General features: G+C 34.0%; 1 protein-coding gene across 1 annotated transcript in view; it reads left to right on the forward strand.

Moving 5' to 3' along the window:
• The first annotated feature begins 218 nt into the window (after positions 1-218).
• Positions 219-26,427, forward strand: part of CLVS2 (clavesin 2) — a 99,209-nt gene continuing 73,000 nt past the window's right edge. Inside the window, exon 1 of the mRNA XM_051997678.1 lies at positions 219-612. Within this exon, the coding sequence (XP_051853638.1) occupies positions 224-612 (389 nt within the window). The 5' untranslated portion in view covers positions 219-223. The remainder of the gene's footprint in view (positions 613-26,427) is intronic.

A 26,427-nucleotide genomic window follows, 5' to 3' on the forward strand; every position in this document is an offset into this window, starting at 1 on the left:
CCCCTGAAGAGAAGGGAGCAGGAGTGGGACATTTTTTGGGGGGCAGAGTGTGGTAGAAGATAAGCTGGAGCAACAGGGTAACACATTCGATACGAAGACAAATTGTTTTCTGTAAAGAAAAGGGAGGCAGCAGCAGTTGCAGCCAGGGTCCAAGGGGGTAGGGTGTGTAGCAGAGGCCAGACTGGTCAACAAGGAACAAGAGGAGACAAGGAACTGGAGCACAATGACTCATTTACAAGCAGGTCTATCTCCAGAGACACTGGAAAAAGCCCGACTGGAGCTGAATGAGAACCCAGACACTTTGCACCAGGACATTCAGGAGGTACGGGATATGGTCATCACCAGGCCAGATATTGGTTTCCTTCGCACGGATGATGCCTTTATCTTACGCTTCCTGCGGGCCAGGAAGTTTCATCACTTTGAGGCTTTCCGCCTCCTGGCCCAGTACTTTGAATACAGACAACAGAATCTGGATATGTTTAAAAGCTTTAAGGCTACGGATCCTGGCATCAAGCAGGCTCTAAAAGATGGCTTTCCTGGAGGACTAGCCAATCTTGACCACTATGGCAGGAAGATTCTAGTCCTCTTTGCAGCCAACTGGGACCAGAGCAGGTAAATCTTCAACCCAGTTCTTGCTATAGGCCAAACTTTTGGAAGGGATCTGGGAGAAATTATTTTACTAACTCCTTTCCTGGAATGTAAATTGAGATCGGATAACTTTTTTTTTTTTTTTTTTTTTTTTTTTTGATGTCACCAGAAACTGGAGTTAGGAAATAAGAAGTCTGAGGGAGCATGCCAACTTCTTGCTAATTTAATTTATTAAAAACCTACTATTGCAGAGCACCATAGCAAGAAATGGGGAGGGGGAAGATACACTTAGATAAGATATGGTGCCTGCCCCTTACTTGATTACCAGATAGTCCCTATTGGTCAGTAGCAAGCCAGGCTTGCATAACCATATTGTTGAAGATTAGCCAAGTAGGACCATAAAAAATATACCCTTATCCCTATTTTCCATTTCATAATCTCCTAAGAAAGTTCACTGGATTGCTAAGAAATGAGAATAGAAGCATACTTTTGCTTTTTTTACCATCTTTTTTTAAAAAGGTTCTTAAAAGAGATTCCCATATCTCTTGTGTGCTTAAGCATTTTGCTTTTAAGAAAATATTCAGCTAGATACAGGTAGTTTCAATTCTTGGGGACATTGCTGCTTAGTGATGTGTAGATGAAGGGATAATATGATATGTGTCACTTCAATAAAACACATTTTGTAGGCTAAGGATGCCTTAAAAACTGAAAAGAAAACATCATAGGTGTGCTTATTCCTACATCTGTCACTTATATTAAGAGCAACACAACAATGTGCTTCCTGTTCAATGATATTGTTCAGAGTGAGAAAAAAGTAGAAAACACTCAGATGAGGATGTGGAAATTCCTATAGATTTCTGGGTGTTTAAAAAAAGATGTCACCATGTTATTTAGATTTTATGCTAGCCAAAAGAATGCAAACCACATATTTTCTGCTTTCTTATTCTGAAGTATTTTTCCAGGTTGAAAAATGTGAATTTCAAAAAGACTTTTGTACTAGTTAGTACTAGCTAATGTTCTAAGTTGAATAAGAGACATAAAATTATTTTATCACTGTTATTTATAATACGTTTTTAAATAAAAAATTGTATTTTAATTTTTTGACAGGTGTCTTTTAGATAGCTTAAATATACCTGAAGCTTGTATGAAATATTTTAATATTTATTAAGAATTCTTATAAACTTTCATAGCTTTGAAATTTTATAATATAAACTTGTTTTCAAGAGTAGCTGTTTTATATCTGTGTGTTTATGTGTATGTGTATGAATCTGAGCTATAAATAGGGGTAGTTTGTTCTTGTTATGTCAAGTAAACTTTGTTTTATTATATTAAAGTAAACTCTGATTGTTTCTTAATCATGTTGACAAACTTATCCCTGAAGAGAGTCAAAAGTCAAGATTCATTGATTGTAACTGGTAGGATGGATTGTAAAACATGGCTGGGAAAGTAATAGTCTACTCAAATGCAAGGCACATATATGTGAAGATTTAGGGCTAAGATGGCATTTCTGAAATAGTATCAATTATTTTTCTCCAATTTTTTTGTGAGTAAAGAAAGCAGAAAGTAATCTATTGAATATCTTGTTTTGAATTCTGTTTCTTTCAAAAGTAACAAATACATTTGAAGAAATGAATTATGGGAATATGCAAACCATTTATTAGACAAATCAAAATGTAAATAATTTGTTTAGAAAGAATGAATGTTTTATATGCCAGTTAAATGGAAAATTTTTGTTTTATTTAGTTACAATAAACTGAGAAATTATTTTGATTTAAATAGCATACAAGGTGAGTTGTAGGCAGTATTTTAAAAGGAATTTCATTCACAGTGACACAAATACATAAAAAACTTATTTTTAATTAGTAGCATATATGAGTTAATATTCAGCTACTGATTTGTAGATTAATCTGAGATGGCATTATTGATTAGTCTCAAGATTAAAAGATCTAGAATTAGTCTAGCTGAGTTTTAGTTTCACCTTTACTATTTACTAATTCTGTGAACCTAGGTCCTGTAACCTCTTAGGGCTTAGTTTACTCATCATTGAAAGGATATTGGAATAAATTCATTTAAAGAGCTTTCCAGACTCTCTAGATTTTTTTTATGAACATAGTTTCAGCTTCATAAGTGAAAATAGCAACTTTGAAACTTTTCAGAAAGTTGTATTTTGTTAACTTTCTTTCATTTGTACAGTTAAAAAGTTATACTTGTTAATCTATAGTTTTTTTGGTGTTAGAAAGTAATTTATGGATTGACATGAAAGTTGGTTTCATCTAAGTAATATTAATATATTTTTCATTTAAAGCAGAAAGATTATAACATAAAATTATAGAATTCATTCATTCATTCATTCAATAAAGCTTTTTTGAGAACTGTTTATATGCAAGGCATTATTAGGCCCTTTGGGATTTTAGATTTAGGAGAAAGCTGAATTCTAATAAGAAACAACTTTGGAATAATCAAGAAAATTTGGAATATTAAGATTGGTTGGTGAACAATGTTTGATATTAAATCATAGACTTTGAGTTAGAAAAAACCTCTGATGTCATCATTTTACAGATGAAGAAATTGAGACCCAAAGATTTGAAAAATCAAAGATTATATATAGATTTAGAATTGGAAAGAACTTCAGAGGTTGTTTAGTCCCATCCTCCCATTTTACAGATGAAGAAACTGAAGTATAAAATAGGGAAATGTAATGTTTTCCAAATCATTTTATGATTTGGAAGTAGTTTATGGTGAATCTAGAATTTAAACCTCTGACTCTACGTAATGCTCATTCTACTATATCATGCTGCCTTAGTTATGTTTATAGGACAGAAGGGATTTAATATTTACTGCACAGTTTTACATAAATTTTTTTCTTCCCTCTAATTGACATGTAAACATATTGGAAAGAGATGAATTCAATCAACAGGTTCAATTATTCAGTTGTGTCTGACTCTTCATGATTCCATGGACCATAGGACTAACTCCACTATCTTTCTAAGTTGTCCAAGTTCATGTTAATTGTTTTCATGAGACTATCTATGCAGTTCATCCTCTGCTGTCCCCTTTTACTTTTGCCTTCAATATTTCCCAATATCAGGGTCTTTTCCAATGAGTCCCATCTTTTCATTTTGTTGACAAAATACTTAAGAAGCAGCTTCAATATTTGACCTTCCAATGAATAGCTTGAATTAATTTCTTTTAAGTATTGACCAGTTTGGCCTCCTTGCTGCCCCTTGGACAGCCTTCTTCAGCACTGCACTTTGAAAGCATTGATTCTGCAATGCTTGCTTTCTTTATAGTTCAAGTCTTATTGCCATACCCTGCTACTAGAAAAACCATAGCCTTGAATATATGGACCTTTGTTGGAAAGGTGATGTCTCTACTTTTGTATGCTGTCCATATTGGCTATAGCTTTTCCTCCAAGGAACAAGCATCTTTTAATTTCTGTAGTTGTTTTCTGCAGTGATCTTTGAACCCCCAAATATAAAATCTGACACTTCTTTCATTTCTTCTCTCTGTGTGTGCCAGAATGATGAGACCAGTTGCCAATATCTACATTTTTTGATGATAAGCCTCAAGCCAGTTTTGACATTCTCCTCTTTTGCTCTCATCAAAAGGCTTCTTAATTCCTTTTCACTTTCTGCCATCATCGTGTAGGCAGATATCTTATTTTCAGGTTTCTTTTCTGGTCTTGGAATTGTGAAGAACACTTGCTTTTTAGTTCATCTCATTCTCATCACCAGACTCAACTCATTAACTTCAATCTTTGTACCTACCCTTCCCTGGTCTGTTGTGCTTGACCTTTTATATATTTACTGTAATCTCCAGCCTTTTGAAAACTTCAGTGTTGCTACTAGATGCTTAATATTTCTAATTCTGTTTCTCATATTCTTCCTCTTTCCCTACTTCTCCAAAAAAAGTCTTTGCTTTCCTAATATGGTTTCACCTCACCAGAAAAATTCTCTACCCTGTTCTTCTTTTCCCTCACTCAGTTCCCTGCTGTTCCAACAACACTTAAATCTCATGTAACTAGCAAACCCTCTAAATAAATCTTGGTTATGAATGTCTTACTTTGACCAAAAATAAAACCAGCATCTTTGTTGGACATTAGGAGCTCTCATAATGGTAGTTTTTGGTCAGTAGAAAGTTGGGTAGTTAGTAAATGTGGATGATTTTCAATGGGAGAATCCAGAAGTAGAGTAGAATAAAGGATTCTTCTACTCCACTGCCTACCCCAGTCTTGTAATGTATTGCTTGCACCCTTTGTTATGTTTTCTAAGAGATTTGTCAAACCAGAGTCATTGAAGAATTGGTTTGCTTAACAGGTCAGAAACGGTGTTTTATGTTTCTTTTATATTCTCCACAGCTCCTAACACTATGCTAGCATTTTGCTAAATAAGAATTGGCTGAGTTCAACTGGGTTACATATGAGTGGAAAGTTAGCTGACACCCATCTTCTTGAATTTTAGATTTGGAGAATTAGTTGGTGTAGCTGTACAGGAGACTGTTGGACAAAAGTAAATATGGGGGAGGGGAGGCCAACCATCCATAAATGAAATTGGATTTGTTTCTGCAACAGAATAATGCAAAGCCAAATCCAGTTATTGTAAAACACTGGCATGCTTCCAGAGACATTGGAGGACACATTTTTTTCCACAAGAATACCAAGGTAAAAGTGCAATTTTCACAATGTTCCCCTCTTTCCCACTCCATAACTGGAAAATTAAAAGACATTCTTGTCAAAATGCCTTTCTGTGTGGTCTCTGAGAGATTTTTCTTTTTCTAAAAGGAACAGGCACATGTGATTTATTACATTTATTGAGCAGGCAGTAACTTGGAAAAGATCAATAACATTTTTTGCTTCTTTATTTTAGATTGTCTAACATAATTTTCAAAAACACAAGGAAAACTAAAGAATGAGAAACAAGTATTCTGACTCCACATTCTTCCATTGTCGTTTTATATATATATATATATATATATATATATATATATAATATATGAATATATATAATATATGACACACATAATATACCTACACATATACATAAATATGTATATGTATATATACATATACATACACATATGTATATGCATATATATGCAAAGAGAGAGATTTGCTTCATAAATTCTGAATAACTCTTGTTATTATTCAGTTGTTTGAATTTTGTCTGACTCTTCATCACCCCATTTGGAATTTTCTTGATAAAGGAACTGGAATGTTTTGGCTTTTTTTTTTTTCTCCAGCTCATTTTTGCAGATAAAAAACTGAGACAAACAGGGTTCAGTGACTTGCTTTGAGTCATACAGCTAAGCAAGTCACTGAACCCTGTGTGCCTCAGTATATGAGGTCAGATTTGAACTGATGAATGCTCTGTCCTGTGTGTTATCACTTGCTCTTTGTGACCCCTATGGACCAATACTATCCATGGAGTTTTCTTGGCAAAGATATTGGAGTAGATTGCCATTTCCTTCTTCAGTGGATTAAGAGAAACAGAGATTAATTGATTTGCCCAGAGTCATATATGTCATCTATGGCCAGATTTGAATTCAGTTCATCTTGATTCCAGGTCCAATGCTCTGTCCACTGAGCCAACTAGCTGCCTCAAATTCTGAACAACAGCATACAATTCTGTCATTGAATATCTGTTACAGATACTTTGTTGTGGTCATTGCTTTTTTTCCTTTAGTCTCATCCTTTTCCTCTTTCCTGAATAGAATCTTGTTCTAAGGCTTTCTTACTCAGATTTCATTGATTATGAATAGATTGATTATGCTTTCTGCTTCTCTATTTTCCCTTCTCTAGGTCAGCTAAGAGTTCCAATTTCTTTCACTTTTCTCTCCTAAATCTAGGTTGGCCTTAGTCTTCTATTTATTCTCTAGTCCAATTAAGATATTTTTTCCCCTCTCTGTCTTCACTTTAGTCTTCATCAGGTCTTGTACTTCTCTCCTTATCTTGGTGTGGATAGTGTCTTTCTTTTATTAATATGTATGAATATACTTATGTGTATGTTATAATACATTTGCACACACACATATATATGTAATATACATGTGTCTATATGTACGTACAACTTCCAATTTCTTCTCCTAATTGGAAAATTTTATAAAATGAGTAAGGTGAAGAAAGATGTCATGAGGTATAAGAAGAGAAGCAAAAAATTAATTCTGGCATCATTAGGAATAGGTAAGGTAGTAATAGTAAGTAATACCAATAGTAAGTTAGTAATAAAATGAAATTAATTCTAAAAAGCTTTAATTGAACCCTATTATGATATGTCTCCCTAGTGTACATGTACAAGTATATGCCTTGTGTTAAATTATGCGCTCTGATACATAACGACATGACTGATACATCAGAGTTAGTTTGCAAAGCAGGATATTATTTTCCTCACCAATATCATAAATGGTTTCTACTTTACTGCATTAAACCCTGATTTGTGGTTGAGCAGTGAAGTATTCTATTTAAGTGACTTCTGTTCAAAAAGATTATATTTAAGATGGATTATTTATTTACAAAGAAGTAGAAATAGAAATGTATAAGATACTATAGGCTATAATTTAACATAATAAATTTAAGTTGATGATGATCATGTGATGAGAGTAAAAGATAACCAAGGATAACCCATGTATTCTGTTGGTATCCTTGTAATATTAAGAGAGCAAGGAAGGTTCCTGCACAGTTGTCTAGGCTCCCTTTGTGAGTGTTATTGGAGGACACCGAGAAGAATTATATAGGAATTACACATAATAGATAGGTCTTCATCATTGGAAGGAGTAACCATGTGATGAGACCACAGATCTAGTTGAGTGAGTGCTTCTATACATACATCACATAACTCCTTGTGAGTTAAATTCCACTACAAATACTAACTAACTTTATCCTCAGACACTTACTAACTGTGTGACCCTAAGCAAGTCACTTCACCCTGTTTAGCTCAGTTCCTCATCTGAAAATGAGATGGAAGAGGAAATGGCAAATCTCTTCAGTATGTTTGCTAAGAAAACCCCAAAATGACTTTATAGAGAGTCAGATATGACTGAAATGACTGAAGACCAACAATAAAAACGTGCTGGGGTGGTGCTAAGCACTAAGAATACAAAGAAAGGCAAAGGACAGTCCTTGCTCTCAAGGAGCTCACAGTCTAATGGAGGAAACAATATACAAATAACTATGTACATTATATATATGTAGGATAAATTTGGAGTAGTCTCAGAAGAAAGGCAAGACTGGGAGGTATGGAAATAGCTTCTCGCATGGGACTTTAGCTGAGATTTGAGGGAAGCCAGAGAAGGTACAGATGAAGATGGAAAATATTCTAGGCTTGGGGGACAGAGATGGAACTTAGTGATTAATATTTCTCCTGGAAACCCAGACTGAACCATTTAGGAATGGTTTTAACTCTAAGTCTCTTTGGTGGGTATATTTTGCTGACACTGCAACTATTTGAATTACTATACTAGTCTGAAAGAACCAATGACTGGATATTATGGTACCATCCAACCATTGAAAAATGAAACATTCACTTAATCTGGTTATTCATTATAAGAATTTTATATCCTACCTTCTCTGTGCATAGTATTAGTCATGAATTCAGTCCCTGGTCTCAAGGAATTTACAGTGTGGCTTGTGAAAAAACCTGTGAAGAGCTGAATAACAACCTGAAACTGTATTCATCACAAGGCAATATGGTACCAAGGGTGCCATGTAAATGATGTAAACAAGAAATTCCAGAAATGAAATCATGGTGCTAGATTTAGTGCCATTTAGAAAAAGAGGGATGCTATCAGAATTGGTCTCAAAGCCAAGCAGACCTGGATTTGAGTCTTTCCTCTGACAGATATTGACTGTGTTTCTTTGGGTAATTTACTTAATTTAGTGATTTACACAACTCTTTGAGGATATTAATTTCAAAGTGCTGACTTGGTTTGTATAAAGTATTTTCTCACCCAGGAGTTCTCTATACCATTGGTTTGATTCTTGTCCTTATCTGTTCAAACAAACAAAAAACTCAAAACATTTGTTACATATATTCAACTTTTCTCTTTCTTCTGAATTCATTGAATTATTTATATGGTTAATGCCAGACTTATAAGGGGGAGCATAATTTTAAATTTGATTAAAGCATCTTGAGTTTCATCACCATTGATAGATCTTCAAGTGACAGCAATTCCAATTTTGGTACAACTTGACACATAGTCTTTGAGCATTTCTGTCCTGAAGAATTAATCACTTTGTGACCTGGAGAAGAGGGGAAGAGAACAAGTATTCATTAAATATCTATTATGTGCCAGGCACACTGTGGAACACTTTACAAATATTGTATTTATTCTTTGATCCTCATTCCAATCCTAGGAGGTTAGATGCTATTATTTTAATACCCATTTTGCAGTTTAGAAAACTGAGGCAGACAGAAGTTAGTGACTTAACTGTGTGGTCACTGGATAATGACCTGGCCATGGTTAAAGAACTGGCAAATGTTGGAGTTAGATTTGAACTCAGAGCTCTCTGTTTCTAGGCCTTGTATTGTGTTTAGGTCCTCTGGTTCTCAGACCATCAATATGCAGTCTATTGACAGGCCTTCAGTGAGAGCCTTTTCAGCTTGCTATATACCCTTACAAGGCTTGTGCTTGACAGATTTAGATAGAGAACCTCATGCCATGATAAAAATTATTGGAAGAAGGCATTATTTTTATTTGTAGAATGTGTATTTCAATATAGGGCAGCTAGGTGGTACAATGCATAGAATGCTGGGCCTGAAGTCAGGAAGACTTTTCCTCCTGAATACAATTCTGGCCTCAGATACTTACAAGCTTGGGCAAATCACTTAACCCTATTTGTCTCATTTTGCTCATCTGTAAAATGAGCTGGAGAAGAAAATGGCAAACTACTCTGATATCTTTGCCCAAAAATCCCCAAATGGGGTCATGAAGAGTAGGTTAGGATTGAAAAATGACTAAACAACAACATATTTCAATATAACAGAAAAAAAGTCTTCTATGTTGGAAGGAATTTCCTCATCTGAGAGTTTCCCATGCCAGTGAAATCACAAGTCTAGTCCACTCACTGATCTCTGCAGAGGGAAAAAAGAACTCAAAACATTTTCCTTAAGTTTTTTTTTTTTTCCTTAAGAATTATTGTGACCTTAAGAGTTACAGTTGTGGGGACCCTAAATTCTCAAATGTCATGACAACTAAACATGGTTTGGTGGGGGCCTGACAAGGTAAAGAATTCTTTGAGTCTGGGACTAGTCTAGGTACCTTCAAAAAGCCCCATTACCAGGTTGGCCAGAGAATGACAGATTTTTTTCACTATGTAGTTGTCAACATCATTTCTTATATGAAATGATACAGACTGTAGGGAACAGCACAAAAACATTAATTCATACAAAAATAACATTGTAAAAAACATCTTCTAAAACCTGAAGAACACTCATTAACACAACAACCAATCAGGATTTCAGAGGTCTTTCTCTTATCCCTTATCTCCTCATAGAAAAATGGTCTTCAGATACAGAAAGATACACACAATTTTGGTCACAGTCACTGTGAAATTGGTTATCCTAAATTATATGTATTTGTTACAAGGGCTTTGTTCTTTGTTTCCTTTTTCTTTCTCAGTGGTCAAGGATAGGAATAGAGAAAATAAAAGTTTTATAATTTGAAAGAATTTTTTTTCAAGTTTCATTTAATTTTCAATTGTTAGAAAATTGCAGAACTGATATGAGAATCAAATGAGATAATGTTTGTAAAGTAATTTGTAAGCTTTAAAACATCATCGAAGTGTCTTTGTCTCTTTTGAGTAGATAGTCTATTTTGGTGAAAATAAACCATACTGATGAAATCCATGAAGTGTTGAAAGCTAAGTTTGAAAAGATGCAAAGTTTTATCAGGTACAGTGAGACATCTAGTTTATTTGACAAGAAAAACACTGGAGAAATCTCAACTGGCCATCAAAATGGAGAATTCAAACAGTACAATGCAAATAACATTTGCTTTGGTACACTAGTAATACTAATATACCAAATGCTTACACAGATCTTTTAATATAAGGTTTGAAGTTTATCAGAACTAATAACAATTTAAATAGCAATTACCTGAGTAATTTCCAACAATTAATGTCTTTCAGACACTGACAGAGACTGGTAGTGGAAAAAGAGAGGGCGAGAGAGAGAGAGAGAGAGAGAGAGAGAGAGAGAGAGAGAGAGAGAGAATAAGTGTGTGTGTGTGTGTGTGTGTGTGTGTGTGCGCGCGCATATGTGTCTGTATGTTTTGGAGCATGGTTAAGGAATAGGCTAAAGGGAAAGCTTTTATTAGACAGACACTTGCTTCATGGAATCGTGTATTCTATCTGAATAATGGCGGGGTATAGTTATCTTTTGTATATGGTTGTGTTTTTCCACCATCATAGAACTAGTTCCTTCTGGCTATCATGGCACTCATTTTCTTCAAAGAAAGATGATTTTTCTTTCTGTGTTTTATCTCTAACATTTCCTTCAGTCTTATTCACCTTCATTCCCACAAAATAATAGCTCAGATAGAAATATGCTAAACTTGGTAATAGAAACCAGAATTATTTTTTGAAGTGCATATATTTTCATCAGTGCCTTTATAGAAAATTTCATTCTTTCCCATCTTGTCCCCAAATGGATGTATGGCTTTGCTGTTTCTTTTCTTTCCAAATTCTCCCTGCTGTGACCAATCAGGTCTTCTTACTGAAAAGTTCAGTAAGACATACCATCTGGGTTCAATTTTATGTTAATATATACTTCATAATCTGTTTTGTGAAATATACATAATACCTTTCATAGATAAGATCTATTTCCCCTCATATCTAAAGTCCCTTCTAGGAAGTAGTGGGCATTGGTGTGTAGACAGCATCGGATTGAGAGCCAAAGGACTTTGCTTGGAATGCTTCTGGAAAGTCATTTAGCCTTTTTCAGGTTCAGTGTTCCTCCTTTTGTTTCTTCCTTCCTTTCCTCAGATCTTTCCTTCCTTCCTTCGTTCCTTCCTTCATTCGTTCCTTCCTTCCTTCCTTTTTTCTTCCTTCTTTCCTTACTTTCTTCCTCCTTTCTTCCCTTCCTCCTTTCCTCTCTTCTTCCTTTCCTCCTTCCCTCCCTCCCTCCTTCCTTCCTTCCTCCTTCCTTTCCTTCCATCCTTCCACTAGAGAGAATGATAAATTTCGAGAAGGGAAGATCAGGTTTGAAACATACTTCACCTTTCTCATTCCATTCTGTAAAATGGGGGTTATAATATATGACAACGTTTTTGTATGGATCAAATAAGATAATGAAATAACATTCTTTGTAAAATTTAGGGGATATATGTGCAATAATGAAGATGATGATAACAACAATAATAAAACAAAATTCTCAGGCAGTAGGAGTGTCCAATTTAATGGAAGAAAAAGATCAGTATGATCTTACAAAAAATTGTAAACACAAATAGACTAGTAATTGAACTTATTGGTTAAAAAAGGGACATTTCTATCTGTTTAGCTATTTATTAAAATAAGTCTCTCTGATCTCCTAATCTGTAGCTGTAAAATGAAGTGCTTGGGTTACATGACCTCTAAGATTTCTTACATCTTTAAATCTCATGCTCCCATTAATCGTATCCCTACTATTTCAAAAAGATGGGATGGCAGGAGGTTAGAGAGAAGACTAAACAAGAAAGGACTTGAATATCAGATTTTGGGCTTACTTAGCATGACTTCAGAGATTTTAGGAAGGAAAGAAAGAATGTTTCCTTTACACAATAGTAAAGCCCCTGAAAACAAGCCTAATGTGGATTCTTCCAAAAAGAGAAAAAGAGGGGATGAGCTGACAATGAATTTGCCAATCTTCTATTTCCTGGAGGTGTATTTGTTGATCCCATCTGTCTCCATGAGGCTTTCAGGGTGAATTAGTTTGGTTTTAGGGTTTTCATCTCAAAATGGACTAAAGACTGTTTTACTGGCAGCCTTCTAAAGTTGTTCAGCTTCTCAGCAGGTCATGGATGGATCATTCTGGTGACTCATTTTCCATGAGCTTGAAAGCAGTAATGAGTTTGGTAAGAATCCTGAGGAATTGGTTTTTGCTTGCCTCTCTAGTCCAGAAGGAATATTTCATTTTTAGTTTGAGACCAAAGAAGAGGTTTGAATTAAATCAGATAAATCCTCAGAGAATATTTCCTATAATATTGCAAAATTATGTTGTCTGACCTTGGTCAAGTAGTTGAACATGACTGGACTGCAGCCTCATCTTCTGGAGATTGAAGACTAACAGGCCTATGAAGTCCCTTTCAGCTCTACCTTTATGATTTTTCGTGTCGGTAATCAAGTTGGAGAGATAAGATGTGTACACACATATATACGTAAGCTAGTAATAATATATATTTATAGAATTTCCAAAGCACTTTTTTCATAATAATCTAGTAAGGCCAGTATAACACGTATTCCTGTTTTTACAGATGAGAAAACAGGAAGCTAGAAAGGTTTAATAATTTGATTTATGTCAGGAAACAAGTTAAGGATCAGAACTGTGTTGAGGGGAAAAATTTCTGACTCTTAAGTTTACCGTTTTTACATTTTTTAATACTATGTTTTGCTTGAAATGATAAATAACACTAGAAAATAACATGTTAATGTCAAATGAGTAATACAGATAATATATTCAGTTGGTGATTAGAGCCAAGTCAAGTGAACAAGTATTTACTATGTGGTAGGCACTGTGCTAAATCCAGGAAATACAAATACAAGAAGGAAGAAAGACAGCCCCTAACCTCAAAGAGTTTACATTCTATTTTTGTTTGTTCTTTGTTCTTGAAGAATATCATGAAATTGGGGAGGCTATGCCATGACATGCAAGTGTGAAGGAATATAATAAATAAGGGGAATAAGATAAGGAGATAAGGGAAAGATGAAAATACCCAACTATTTGGCATGGGGACATGACAGAGAAAGTCCATAAAGTTACAAATGCAGTCTAAAGCATTATGAAGATATGGCTGATCTCGTCCTTCTTCTTAAAATGGAGATTCGGGGAGGAAGCCGCAAATTAGAAGCAGAAGACACAGGAATTGAGGCTGTTTCTAACATGTGAGTTCCAGGGTGGAATGATCTTCTAAGGTGAAGAGGTCTCTGTGATGTGATAGAGAAAGACTGGAGAGTCCAAAAGGTGCCTTAGAAAAGGACATAATTATTGATGGCTAATACTAGAAGGTGAGGACTTAATACAAGAAGGTGAAAGGACTTAAATAAATGGAGAGGACAAGGAGAATAATCCAGATAGAGCAATTGGTGAGCAAAGGTGTGGTGGGGACAATATGTATATAGAATATTAAGGGAATAACAAGTAGATTAGACTAATCAAGTGAAAGTTTTATATAGTGGGGTAATGGGAAATAAGACCAGAAAAGTAAGTTGTTGCTTTTGGTTGTTGTTAATTCTGTTTTGTCTGACTCTTCACAACCCCTTATAGAGTTTTCTTGGAGAAGGTATTAGATTGGTTTGCAATTTCCTGCTCCATTGAATCAGACATACTGAGAATTCTTTTAATTCAAAACAGGAAAATTTTCAATAGCTGTATAAATGCCCATTATTGTTATATTATCATTATTTAAAGGAAGAAGTGGCGCCAGAGGAGGCAAAGTAGGAGTGGCCAGAGAAATAGGAAAGTAAATGTCATAGAAGTCAAGAAAGAAATTATGATTTACAGTACTGAATGCCTCATCTAGATGAAAGAAAAGGAAGACTTAGGGGTACTGATCTGGAGTGTGAAAGGTCTCAGATAATTTAATAAAAAGCAATTTCAGTAGAGTTCTGAATTGGAGTGGGTTAAAATAGATGGTAAGGGAATAGAAGCAGCAAGTGTGGACTACAAAATTTATGTCCACCCATGCTTAATATTTAAATGGTTTGATTTCTCAAGAAAAAAATTAATCTAATGGTCATAACTATTAATTTATGAATACACAGAACAACTATTTAACAAAGGCCAAGTGTTTTATTGTCATTTATAGAAGAAAATATTTCAGGAGGATCAGGTAATTTTCCTCCAGTTCCTCAGGAAGCAAATAGAATAGATGTTTATTTAGTTTGGATATCCTACTTTACCTCTTTTATATAATAGAACATCTTTGATTTCTCACAAGGAAAACCTTTTTAGCAGTTTGATGCCCAAGTGGTAAGATGTCTTACCAAAGCCATTACTGCCTCTCAAAAATTTTGTAAAGTGGTCTTCCTGCTACTAATCTTAAAGTCAACAATCATTGTCAACAATCATTATTTTTAAGATGTACAGTTTGGGTTCAAGAACTTCTTAAATGTGATAACTCCTTCCTTGTAGCTCTTTCCTTTATGTACAAGAGAAAGGTAGTTATAGAAAATGGGTCATAAAGTAATCTGGATACAAACTTGCTTTGAAATGTCTCTGACTGTGGGCAACTAGGTGGTGCTTTGGAAAGAGCATCAGCCCTAAAGTCAGGAAGACTTGAGTTCAAATCTGGCCTCAGACACTTAACACTTCCTAGCTGTGTGACCCTGGGCAAGTCACTTAACCCCAATTGCCTCAGCAAAGAAAATGTCTGACTTAATAATAATAATGGCTAGTATTTATGTAGCACTTTAAAGTTTTCAATACAAATATTTACAAATATTATCTCATTTTATTTTCACAATAGCAAATCTGAAAGGTATTTTTTTATTTTATTCTTATTTTTATTTTTTCTATCTACCTATCCACATCCATATACAAAAATACACACATATGTATAATACATATATAATGTATTATTGCAAACCAGATATAATATCCAAGTACTCATATGCTATTTTTTATACTAGTGGTCCTATGCCAAAAAATATGTTCTTCTATTGTTTTTTGCTTCTTAAATTTTGTTTATCGATTTATTAAAAAAAATTCTCCTTATGGCACAATTTGCCTCACATAAATTCTTGTATATTTGTTTTCAAGTAAAAAAAATAATTACAGTAAAAAGCTCAAATCTGATCACAAGTACTTACTAGTAGGCAAGTCATTTAACCCCGATTGCCTCAGTTTCCTAATCTCTAAAGTGAACTGGACAAGACAATGGCAAGCCATTCCAGTAACTCTGTTGCTCAAATGGAGTCATAAAGAGTCAAGACATGACAGAAACAATTGAATGATAACAAACTGAGGCTGAGAGAGGTTGTAACTTGCACAGAGACACAAAGCTATTAGATATTGGAGATCAGATTTGAACTCAGTTCTTCTCAACTTTCAATCTGGGGATACAGTTTACCACTTAGTTTCCTTAGGCTGATTTCTATGTTTTAACTATTAAAAGAACTTTCAAAATGAAACATGGAAAAAAAAAGAATTGGGGGAAGCAAAAGGAGCCAAAACTTCATCATAATATCTTACAATTGTATGTCTTTCAATAAATTATGTCATTTGAATCTATAGTAACCAGATATTATAATAGCCATTTTACACTTGAGGAAACTGAGATTTAGAAAGATCAAAGAAATAACCTAGTGCTACACAGCTAATAAATGGTGGTACAGACACAAAATCTGGGGCTTCTGATTTCCAGGCCTGTGATCATTCCACGACACTTGATATTCTCATTGCTTTGGAAGTTAACTTTCAGGCTTGTTCAAGATTCTGGATAATGATGTTCAATTTACAAATATCCTGCTGTGCTGCTAATAGTCATAAGCGACATGTTTGACAACAAAAAACTGGAGTGAGTCAAGATCAATTTTGACCTCAGGAGAATAATTAACCTGTAAAGTCTCTTTTGAATTATAGTCTACAGAGATTTATTAATTTCCCCTTTTAAAACTGAAGAATTAACATGATCCATCTGAGAACAATTCCATCTTTGTGATTAAAAAATGTAAACTCATTTTTAATATTAATCTTGCAGTTCTGCTTTTCTTTTTCTTCAAGAAAATGATTCTACCTGTCTTTTAATTTTCCTTCTGAAATAGTGATGACTCATATGCTGAAAATTTTTTCCTCCTAAATATGAGCACATCTAAGAAAAGCCTTCTATATAGTTGAATCTTAGAACAAGTCAGCCAGTTCCTTCAAGAATACTTATGCTCCAAAAGGAAGCTCTTCTAAAACCTTTTCTATTCACACTCTTGTTGTACAGTCATTTGATTTATATCAGATTCTCCATGACCCTATTTAGGGTCTTCCTGGCAAAGATACTGAAATGGTTTGCCATTTCCTTTCTCTTTTTATAGATGAGGAAACTGAGGATTAATTAATTAATTAGGATTAAGTGACTCGTCCAGTGTCACATATCTAGTGTTGAAAGCCAGATCTGAAGTCAGGTCTTCCTGACTCTAGTGCTCTAGCCACTACACCAGTGGTTCTCAAAGTCTGGTCCAGAGCATCCGTGGAATCTCTGAAATCCTTTCAGAGAGTCTACAAATTCATAATTGGTTTTTATTTTTAATGTGATCAATATCTATAACTATAACCCACATAAACAAAAACTCTTTGGACAGATCCTCAATCATTTTTATTAGGATAAAGATATTGAGAACAAAAGTTTGAGGACCACTGCCTACACCAACTATCTTCCCTTCCCTTTTATTAGGATTATGGATGTCTTTTGAGTTACATCTTGCTTGATCTCTTTATAATATTTGCCACTGTTCATTCCTACTTCCAGTTGAATTCTCTGACTTCAGAGATACCATACTTTGCTCCTCTCTGATTATGTCTTCTCTTTATTTTACTCACTTCTCATCCTCATCCTTTTTAATAATCCTATAACATATCTACCTTACATATCTGTTACTGGCCTCTTTTCTCTCTATTTTTTTCTCATGTCATTCATTCCCATTGTTTCAACTACTCCCTTCATGTCTAATGATCGCATTCTGTAATTTCAAACCTGACCTTTCTTCTGAATTCCAGGTCTTGATTTCTGATTGCCTTCAGCATAGCATATCCTCATTTGGATACCTCATCACCATTTTGCTCAGTGTTGCTAGAACTGAGTTTATTATCTTTCCCCATTAACCTGCTACTCCTTTTAGCTTAATTATTTCTGTTGCCAGCAAGATCTTACATTCAGTCTTCCATATTTGAAACTCAATGGTTCTCTATAACTTTCCCCTCCCTCCCTTTCACCTCATATACGGGCTTTCACATATTTATATTTATTTCACCTCCTTAACATAATTTATGTTCACATCTTTCTCTCTACTGCCACTTCCTCCACTTTTATACAACCCTATATTACCATCATAATAGCCTTCTAGTAAATCATTCTTCTTCTATTCTTCTTACCCTCCTTCCCAATTTTCTACTCACTGTGTGGTTAATCTTTTTATGAGATAACATTTGTAAGGCATTTAACACAGAGTCTGACACATAATAGATGCTTAATACTTATTTCCTTCCTTCTTCACATATTGATCTAATTATATCACTATTCTGCTCAAAACTTTTCAGTGGTTTCTTCTCATTGCCTACCAAATAAAGTTTACATTTCTTTGCCTGACATTCAAAAGTCTCTACAATCTGGTACCATATTCCCTCTCAAAGTTAATTTTATCACATTTAGCTTCCAAGTACTCTATGTTCCATCAAAATTGTAGGCTACTTTGTTCTCTGAACATGTCTTTGTTACTCTTCTCATGCTGTTCCCTGTGTTTGGAAAGTCTTAACTTCTCTTTGCTTCCCGAAATCTTACCCATCCTTTAAAAGCACAATGCCAAAGACACCTTCTACATGGAACTTTCCTGATTCCCTCCTGTCAGTTGATCTTTGCAGTTAAATTTCTAATTACAGCTTGTTTTTACCCTTTTTTACTGTATTACTTGCATGATATTTTTTACTATAGTTTTATGTTTGTGTCTTATCCTACTTCTAAACAATTTGCTCCATGAAGGTAGGGGCTTTCTTATCTATACTTTGTATTTCCCTCAGTACCCTAGCTAAGGTCTTCATTTATAGTAAGTGCTTAATTAATGTCCATTGAATAAATGAATGTCATGGGATCTTAGAGCTGGAAAAGAACTTAGAGACCAACTAGTGCTGTGTTCTCACTTTACAAATAAGTGTTCTCTGAAATGATTTTTCTTTTTTACTTCCTTTCACTCAGACAAATTGTATAATTTCTGAAAGTTATCAAGTACATCTCAAAACTAATCATAATAGCAGACACAAACTATCCTAGGGATCACTGCATATGCTATTAGTAAAATATTACTGTGTTCAAACAATAAACACAGTATCACTTTTATTTCTGTTTCCATTATTCTTTACTCAAGTGCTTTCTACCATGCTTTCCACTCTGTTTTCTGGATTTCATAATATTAAGTATGTCTTTTAAATATATCATTTTAATGATGCTTATCCCTCTCCTAACCATTCTTACTTATCCTGTGATTTTTGCAAAAAGCCAGATTTTTCCATGACCATATGAAACTTATGGCTTTTATTCTGTTAAGCCTCATTTATGTCTGTAAGATCATATTATCTCATTGCATTAAAATCTCAAATTCACTTAACTTCTTTCTCATACTTTGTGCCTTTATGTATAGAATGCAAAGTCAGAATCTTTTGAAAATTTTTTATTAATATATATTGTATTTAGATTACCTTCGTTTTCTTTTTAAATACCATTTTCCATAATTGCATGTAAAAACAATTTTTAACATTCTTTTAAAAATTGAGTTCTGAATCTCCTTCTCTCCCTCCATCTCCGAGACAGTAATTTGATATAGATTGTAGAGGTGCAATCATGTAAAACATATTTCCATATTAGTCATGTTGTGAGAGAAAAACCTGTCTTCCCAAAGAAAACATTAAAAAAAGAAAGTGAAAAAATAATACTCTTCAATTTGCATTCAGACTCTATCAATTCTTTCTCTGGAAGTGAAAAAAAAAACATTTTTCATCATGGCTCCTTTGGAATTGTATCATCTCATTGCTGAGAATTGCTAAATCATTCATATTTCCTCATCGTACAATATTTGCTGTTACTAGATATAGTGTTCTCCTGGTTTTATTCATTTCACTGTGTCAGGATATGTAAATCTTTCCAGTTTTCTTCTGAAATAGTCCTGTTTTTTATTTTTATAGCACATAGTATTCCATTATAATCATATACCCCAAGTTGTTCAGCCATTCCCTGATTGATAAGTATCTCCTCAATTTCCAGTTTCTCTGCCACCACAAAAAAGAATTGTTATAAATATTTTTGTACAAATAAGTCACTTTACCTTTATGATTTCTTTGTGTTATAGACATAGTGGTGTTGATGGGTCAAAAAGTATGCACAATTTTAGTGCCCTATGACCAAAGGATCATAATTCCAAATTGCAATCCAGAATAGTTAGATCAGTTCACAACTCCACCAACAATACATTAGTGTCTTTTACCACATCCTCTACAATATTTATCATTTTCATTTTCTGTCATATTAACTAATCTGATCGAGTTTGGAGTGGTATCTCAGAATTGTTTTAATTTGCATTTTTCTAATCAATAAATCACCTTCATTTTCAGATATATTAATTTCCTCCCATGTATGTCTTGTATCAGAGAATAAAAGAAAAGAAGAAAAAAAGGTTCCATAAAACTGACCAAAACATAAAATAAGTCTGATATTTTATTAAATCTTCTACATCCTTACTGCTCTGCCTCTGCAAAGAAGGAAAGAACATTTTTCTCATTTTTTCAGGACCAAACTAAATTATTATAATTAGATAGGATTCAGCTTCATTTATTTTATATTAACATTATTGTCATCATTATACATCCTTGTTTATTTTTTCTCAATTCTGAATTGGTATATGCTTTGCTAAATTCTTGATAGTTATCATTTTAAAAATGCATTTCTATTTTTTTAGATAATTGATTTGTAGTTTAAATACAAAATAGAAAAAAATTTGGCTTGTGCACAGTGGAACATGAAGGATCCAAAATATAAAGCAATGAATTTCCATTTCGATAAAATCTATATAATAAATACTATCCATCATTTCTTTGTTTTCAGGGGCTATGTACATTTTTACTTTATTCTATTCCTCCTTCCCCTCCTTCCCCCAAAATAGCTAGTTAAACACAAATATATTTATATATATACGCATATACAAATGTATATCTATATAATACACACATATACATACAGGTACATATACATAGATATCAATAATCATATACATACATACATTCATATGCATCTATTTAAGACTGTACTATAGTTGTTTTTCCTCTGTTTCTTTGAAGATGGATAACATCTTCCTCCATGAGTCCAAGTCTTTCCATATTTTCCTAAAGCCATTAACTCATCAATTCCTACACCACAGCAATATTCTAACATCATAAAGTTAAGTTATTTTTAATAGTCTAAAGCAATATTGATTAATATGGCTGATATATTGTGTAGTTTACCCATTTTTCACTTTTGATGAAATCTATTTTAGGTTTAGCTTTTCCTGAAATCATAATTAGTGCCGCTGTTTTATCTCTCTGAATTTCTCTTCTTTGTTACTGTATTACCTTTGTTTCTTAATTCACTCCTTTTCCCCATTCCCAGAGACCTATCCCTTATAGCAAAGAATAAAAACAAAGATGAAAGTAGTTCAACAAAAAAAACCATATACCAACTGATTCTGACAATATGCTTTATTCCATAAACAGAATCATTCACTTCTACAAAGAAGAGAGGAAGGTATGTTTTCTTATCTTTTACAGGCCAGACTTGATTGGTCATTATAATTATATAGACTTCCTTCCTTCCTTCTTCCCTCCCTCCCTCCCTCCCTTCTTCCCCTCTCTTCTTTCCTTCCTTTCTTTTTCCTTCCTTCCTTCCTCCCTCCCCTCCTTCTCTCCCTTTCTCCCTCCCTTCCTCTCTCTTTCCCTCTCTCCTTTCCCTTTCTTCCTCCCTTCCCTCCCTTGCTTTCTCTCATTTATAGTCCATCCCCTTTTCTCCCTAGTTACATAACTGACATACTTTCTTGACAATTTTTTTTTTTTTTTTTTGCCTTTTCTTGTTTCTCCTCCTTATATCCATTTTCTTTAGGACTCTTCCTCTACTTGGATCCTTCCATCTCTTTCTCCTTGAAATTGTTGATTTCTGATATTTTCCCTCTTCAGAATCAATATCTGAACTTTTGCAGCGTCCAAAAACTTTCAGATTTCTTTCCCAATTCCCTTTCTCCTTCTCCTTTTCTTTCTTCAGCCAAGGACTACTTTTGCTCCATTTTTTCTTACAACCTCCTCCCACCAAAACTAGATAAAGTAAAAAAACATTGACTTATTTTTAGTTAAACTTTTCTGAGTAATTAACTAACTTTTCTGACATAAATTCCAAATCAGCCTTATTGCTTTTCTATTATTTGAATCTAATATTTTAAGAATTAAAATGGCAACCCTATTTGTAGTATTTGCCTCACTATAACTTAATATTTCTGACATTCTAGATACTTCATTTAAATATATTTTTAACTGATGAATTTTGGCGAATAATAATTGTTTAAACCTGCCATGTGTTGTTTATACTTTTGTCTAGAATAAATCAGTTACATTTTGTTAAAGTATACGTAAGTGTATATGTATGTATTTGTATATGTACACACATATACAGATTTGTATGTGTGTATATATTAGAATGATAGAGTAGAAAAATAACTGGTTTAGGCATCCAGGAACTTTGATTATGGTTCAGAACTGATCCTAATTAGCTGTCATTTTGAACAAATCACTTAATCTTGGAGATTCAGTTTCCTCACTTATAGAATACTAAAGAAATAGATCAATTAATAATAACTAGCATTTATATAGCACTTGAAAGTTTGTGAAGCACTTTATAAGTCATTACATTTGGTTCTTATGAGAACTCTGTCAAGTAGATATTGTTATTAGCTCCACTTTACAGATAAGGAAAAAATGGGCAAATTTAAAGGATGTGCCCAGTTAGTGTCTGAGGGTAGATTTGTATTTTTGTCTTCCTGATTCAGGTGCAGCACTCTCTTTACTCTGTCTCCTAATTGCTACTACATAGTAGATCATTTGAATAGTTTCTCCCAACTCTAAGATTATAGAATTCTACTATTCTGCATTTTGCTTGTCACATTCTGCTACTTTGAATGTGTCAAATCATGTTGCCTTATTTGGATTTGTTATTTTAGTAATTGATAATGAACACTACTACTTACAAAGGATCAAAAGAGAATGCAGAAAATAAATAGCAGATATATAAACTATATACCACTAAAAATATTTAGTTCCAAGAGATGTATAATCAGCAAAACAGAGGACAAGGGTTCTTACATTTATAAGATCATTCTCATTTTTCATTTTTTATAAAATTCATTATGATTGCTGATACATATAATGCTTTAAAGTTTACCAAGCACTACATATGTGCATTCACAAATTGTATATATGAAAATTACATAGATATATACATATATTATATATACCATAAATGCTAATACATATATACATAAATTTCCCATGTATGAACTTTTTATATGTATACAGTAATTTACAAATGAAATTGCTATGTGTATGCTTTACATAGCATATATGTACATATATATATATATATACATACAGATACACATATATGTATATAAATTTCAAATGTGTGTGTATATACACATGCATATTAGCAACTAGGTGATACAGTAGATAGAATGCGGGGCCTAAATAAGGAAAATGCATCTTTTTGAGTTCAAATCTGGCTTCAGACACTTATTAGGTGTGTGATCCTGGGCAAGTCACTTAGCCCTGTTTGCCTAAGTGTCCTTATCTGTAAAATGAGCTGGAGAAGGAAATGGCAGTATCTGTGCCAAGAATACCCCAAATGGGATTAGGAAAACTTGGACACTACTGAAAAATGACACCACTCTGCCTTTTTAGCGTATAGCACAGTTAATTTGATAGAACCAAAGCTGAAGAAGTGGAGTATGTGTGAAAGTGGCTGGTTCATTTCTTTGGCATTTAGTTGTTGTGAATCCTGGGTCTGTCTTTCTTTCCTCTCTTCTTTCTTCATTCCTTCTTTCATTTCTTCCTTTGCTCCTTCATTCCTTCGTTCATTCCTTCCTTCCCTCATACTTTTCCTTCCTTCCTTCCTTCCTTCCTTCCTTCCTTCCTTCCTCCTTCCTTCTTCCTTCCTTCCTTCCTTCTTCCTTCCTTCCTTCCTTCCTTCCTTCCTTCCTTCCTTCCTCCTCCTTCCTTCCTTCCTTCCTTCCTTCCTTCCTTCCTTCCTTCCTTCCTTCCTTCCTCCTTCCTTCCTTCCTTCCTTCCTTCCTTCCTTCCTTCCTTCCTTCCTTCCTTCCTTCCTTCCTTCTTTCCTTCCTTCCCTCTTCCCCTGCCTTCCCCTCTCCCTCCTTCCAGACCTAGCAGCTATCAAAATGACATTCACTCAGGTATACTAAATACAGGATACTAAATAGAATTTATAAAATAATCCATACAACATCTAGTTGTATGTCTCAGCAGTAGTAGACAAAAGCCTCTGGCCAAATCATTTGCAAGCTTCTTCCTTTTAATATCTTGTGTCATTTTACTTTAAGAAGAAAGAATTGGTCACAGAATTCCTTACGTTTCAGTTTTGCTCTGCTAGAAAAGGCTGACGTGGACAGGATACAAAAAGCAAAAATGGAGCAATGAAATTGACAATATAATTTGGGAAAGTAGTTTGGTTTGGAAGAAAAGAATAAAAGGAGGGAAAGGGGGTGGTGGGGATGGGGACCAAAAGATCATAGACCATAGAGTCATAGAACTGGAAGAGAACTCAGAAATTATGGGAGAAAATGCCCTCATTGTACAGATAAGGAAACAATCCCAAGGAGGTTAAATGATTTGCCCAGAATCACATAGCTCATCATTATCTGATGTAGCATTGGAACCTAGGTCTTCCTGAGTTCTAAATCGTACCATATGTTATACAAATGAGTTTTAAAAAACAATGTCCTATGGCTCTTTTCAACAATGAGGTGATTCAGGCCAATTTCAATAGACTTGTGAAGGAGAGAGCCATCTTGCATCCAGAGAGCGGATCATGGGGACTGAATATGGATCACAGCATAGTATTTTCACCTTTTTTGTTTTTTTTTTTTTGTTTGCTTGCTTTTTTTCCCCTCTCATTTTTTTCCTTTTTGATCTGATTTTTCTTGTGCAGCATAAGGAATGTGGAAATATGTATAGAAAAATTGCACATATTTAACACATTGGATTATTTGCTGTCTAGGGGAGGGAGTGGGGGGAAGGTAGGGAGAAAAATTTGAAACATAAGGTTTTGCAAGGGTGAATGTTGAAAATTATCTTTCTTTGTATTTTGAAAATAAAAAGCTATTATTAACCCCTCCCCCAAAGAGAAAAAAGACAATATCCTATATCCTTTTTTCCTTTGAAATTATAGTTCTATATTTGAAATTGGCAATTTTTTGATGGCATATATATATATATATATATTAAATATTTACATAGAGATCTAATTTCATTGATATGACTACTCCCTCCAGCAATACAAATCCACTTTGTAATTTTTACAGGTCCTATTTTATTCTTGTTCATGTCTTCTAATAAGGTAACCACAGGGATGCACCTGATATTCTGTAATGAAGTTATTGTTATATGGTCCTCAGTCCTGTCTTGTAGCTGTGCTTCATTTTTCCATCAGCAAAAATTAGGATGGAGTTATTTTATTTGCATATTACAATTTTTTTTGTCATTTTCCCTTTTTATTCTAGACAGTTGTTCAAACAGAATCTATTTAGTACCAAGAACAGTGCCAAGAAAGGAAAAATAAAACAGTTCCTGACCTCAAGGAGTTCACATTCTATCAGAGGTGAAAATCATGAAAAATAAAACGTGGAGGTGATACAAAATTTAGAGAGATAGAACAGATGGAAGGCAATCTCAGAGAGAAAGTTTTTCATGGAAACCATAAACGGTTTTCTGGCAAAGGTAGCTTTTGGGCTAAGCCTTGAAGAAAGCCAGAGAGATTGAGGCAGAGATGAGGAGAAAGCAACTTGGGGGATAGCTCATACAAATGTTCAGAAATAGGATCTGGAGTGTCACATTCAAAGATCAGCAAAAGGAGGTCAATATGGTGGATTGTAGAATGAATGGAGGAAGGTAAAGTAGAATCAGACTATAAATGTAGGAATGGGTCAGGCAGAACTTTATCTTTCAAACAGAGGTGATTATAGTTGATTCTATAGTCAATAGGGAACTATTGAAGTTTACTCAGTAGAAGGTATTTGGGGTAGTGTCAGACCTATGTTTTAGGAAAATGATTTTGGCAGTAGAGTAGAAGATTGATTAGAGTAGAGAGACATGAGGCAGGTAGTCTCATCAGGTTATTGCAATAATACTGGTAAAAGGTAATGGGGGCCTGAATAAGGGTGTAGATCTTATGAGTGAAGAGAAGGGGAAAAGTAGGAGAGTTGTAAAAGTAGCAATGATAGAATTTCAGAACAGATTGAATATATCTGTAAGTATGAGTGAGGTATTTTTTATAATTTAAAAAATTATTTTATTTTTAATTTATGGAATAAAACAAGCATTTCTATAATAGTTTAATAAAAAAGATGATTGCACATGAAACTGTACATCTATTATGTATAATTTGCTATTCCTTTTAAATATATGATAAAGTTATCATGTACTTTTTTTCTTTCTTCCCTTCTCTCTTTGTCCCCCAGATGACTACCATTAGATAAGAATATGTGTGTGTGTGGGGGGAGTGGGGGGATAAAGGTTATTGTACTTAGAAGAATCTGCTAAAAATAATTAATTAATTCTTTATGATGTTATTTATCATGTCTAGTATCTTTCATATCTTTTTTTTCTAAAAAATTATTCATGGACTTGAAGCATGAGTGTTCTTGGGCTT

This window comes from Antechinus flavipes, chromosome 4 (genome assembly GCF_016432865.1).
Source record: "Antechinus flavipes isolate AdamAnt ecotype Samford, QLD, Australia chromosome 4, AdamAnt_v2, whole genome shotgun sequence".
In the NCBI taxonomy this organism is placed as follows: Eukaryota; Metazoa; Chordata; class Mammalia; order Dasyuromorphia; family Dasyuridae; genus Antechinus; species Antechinus flavipes.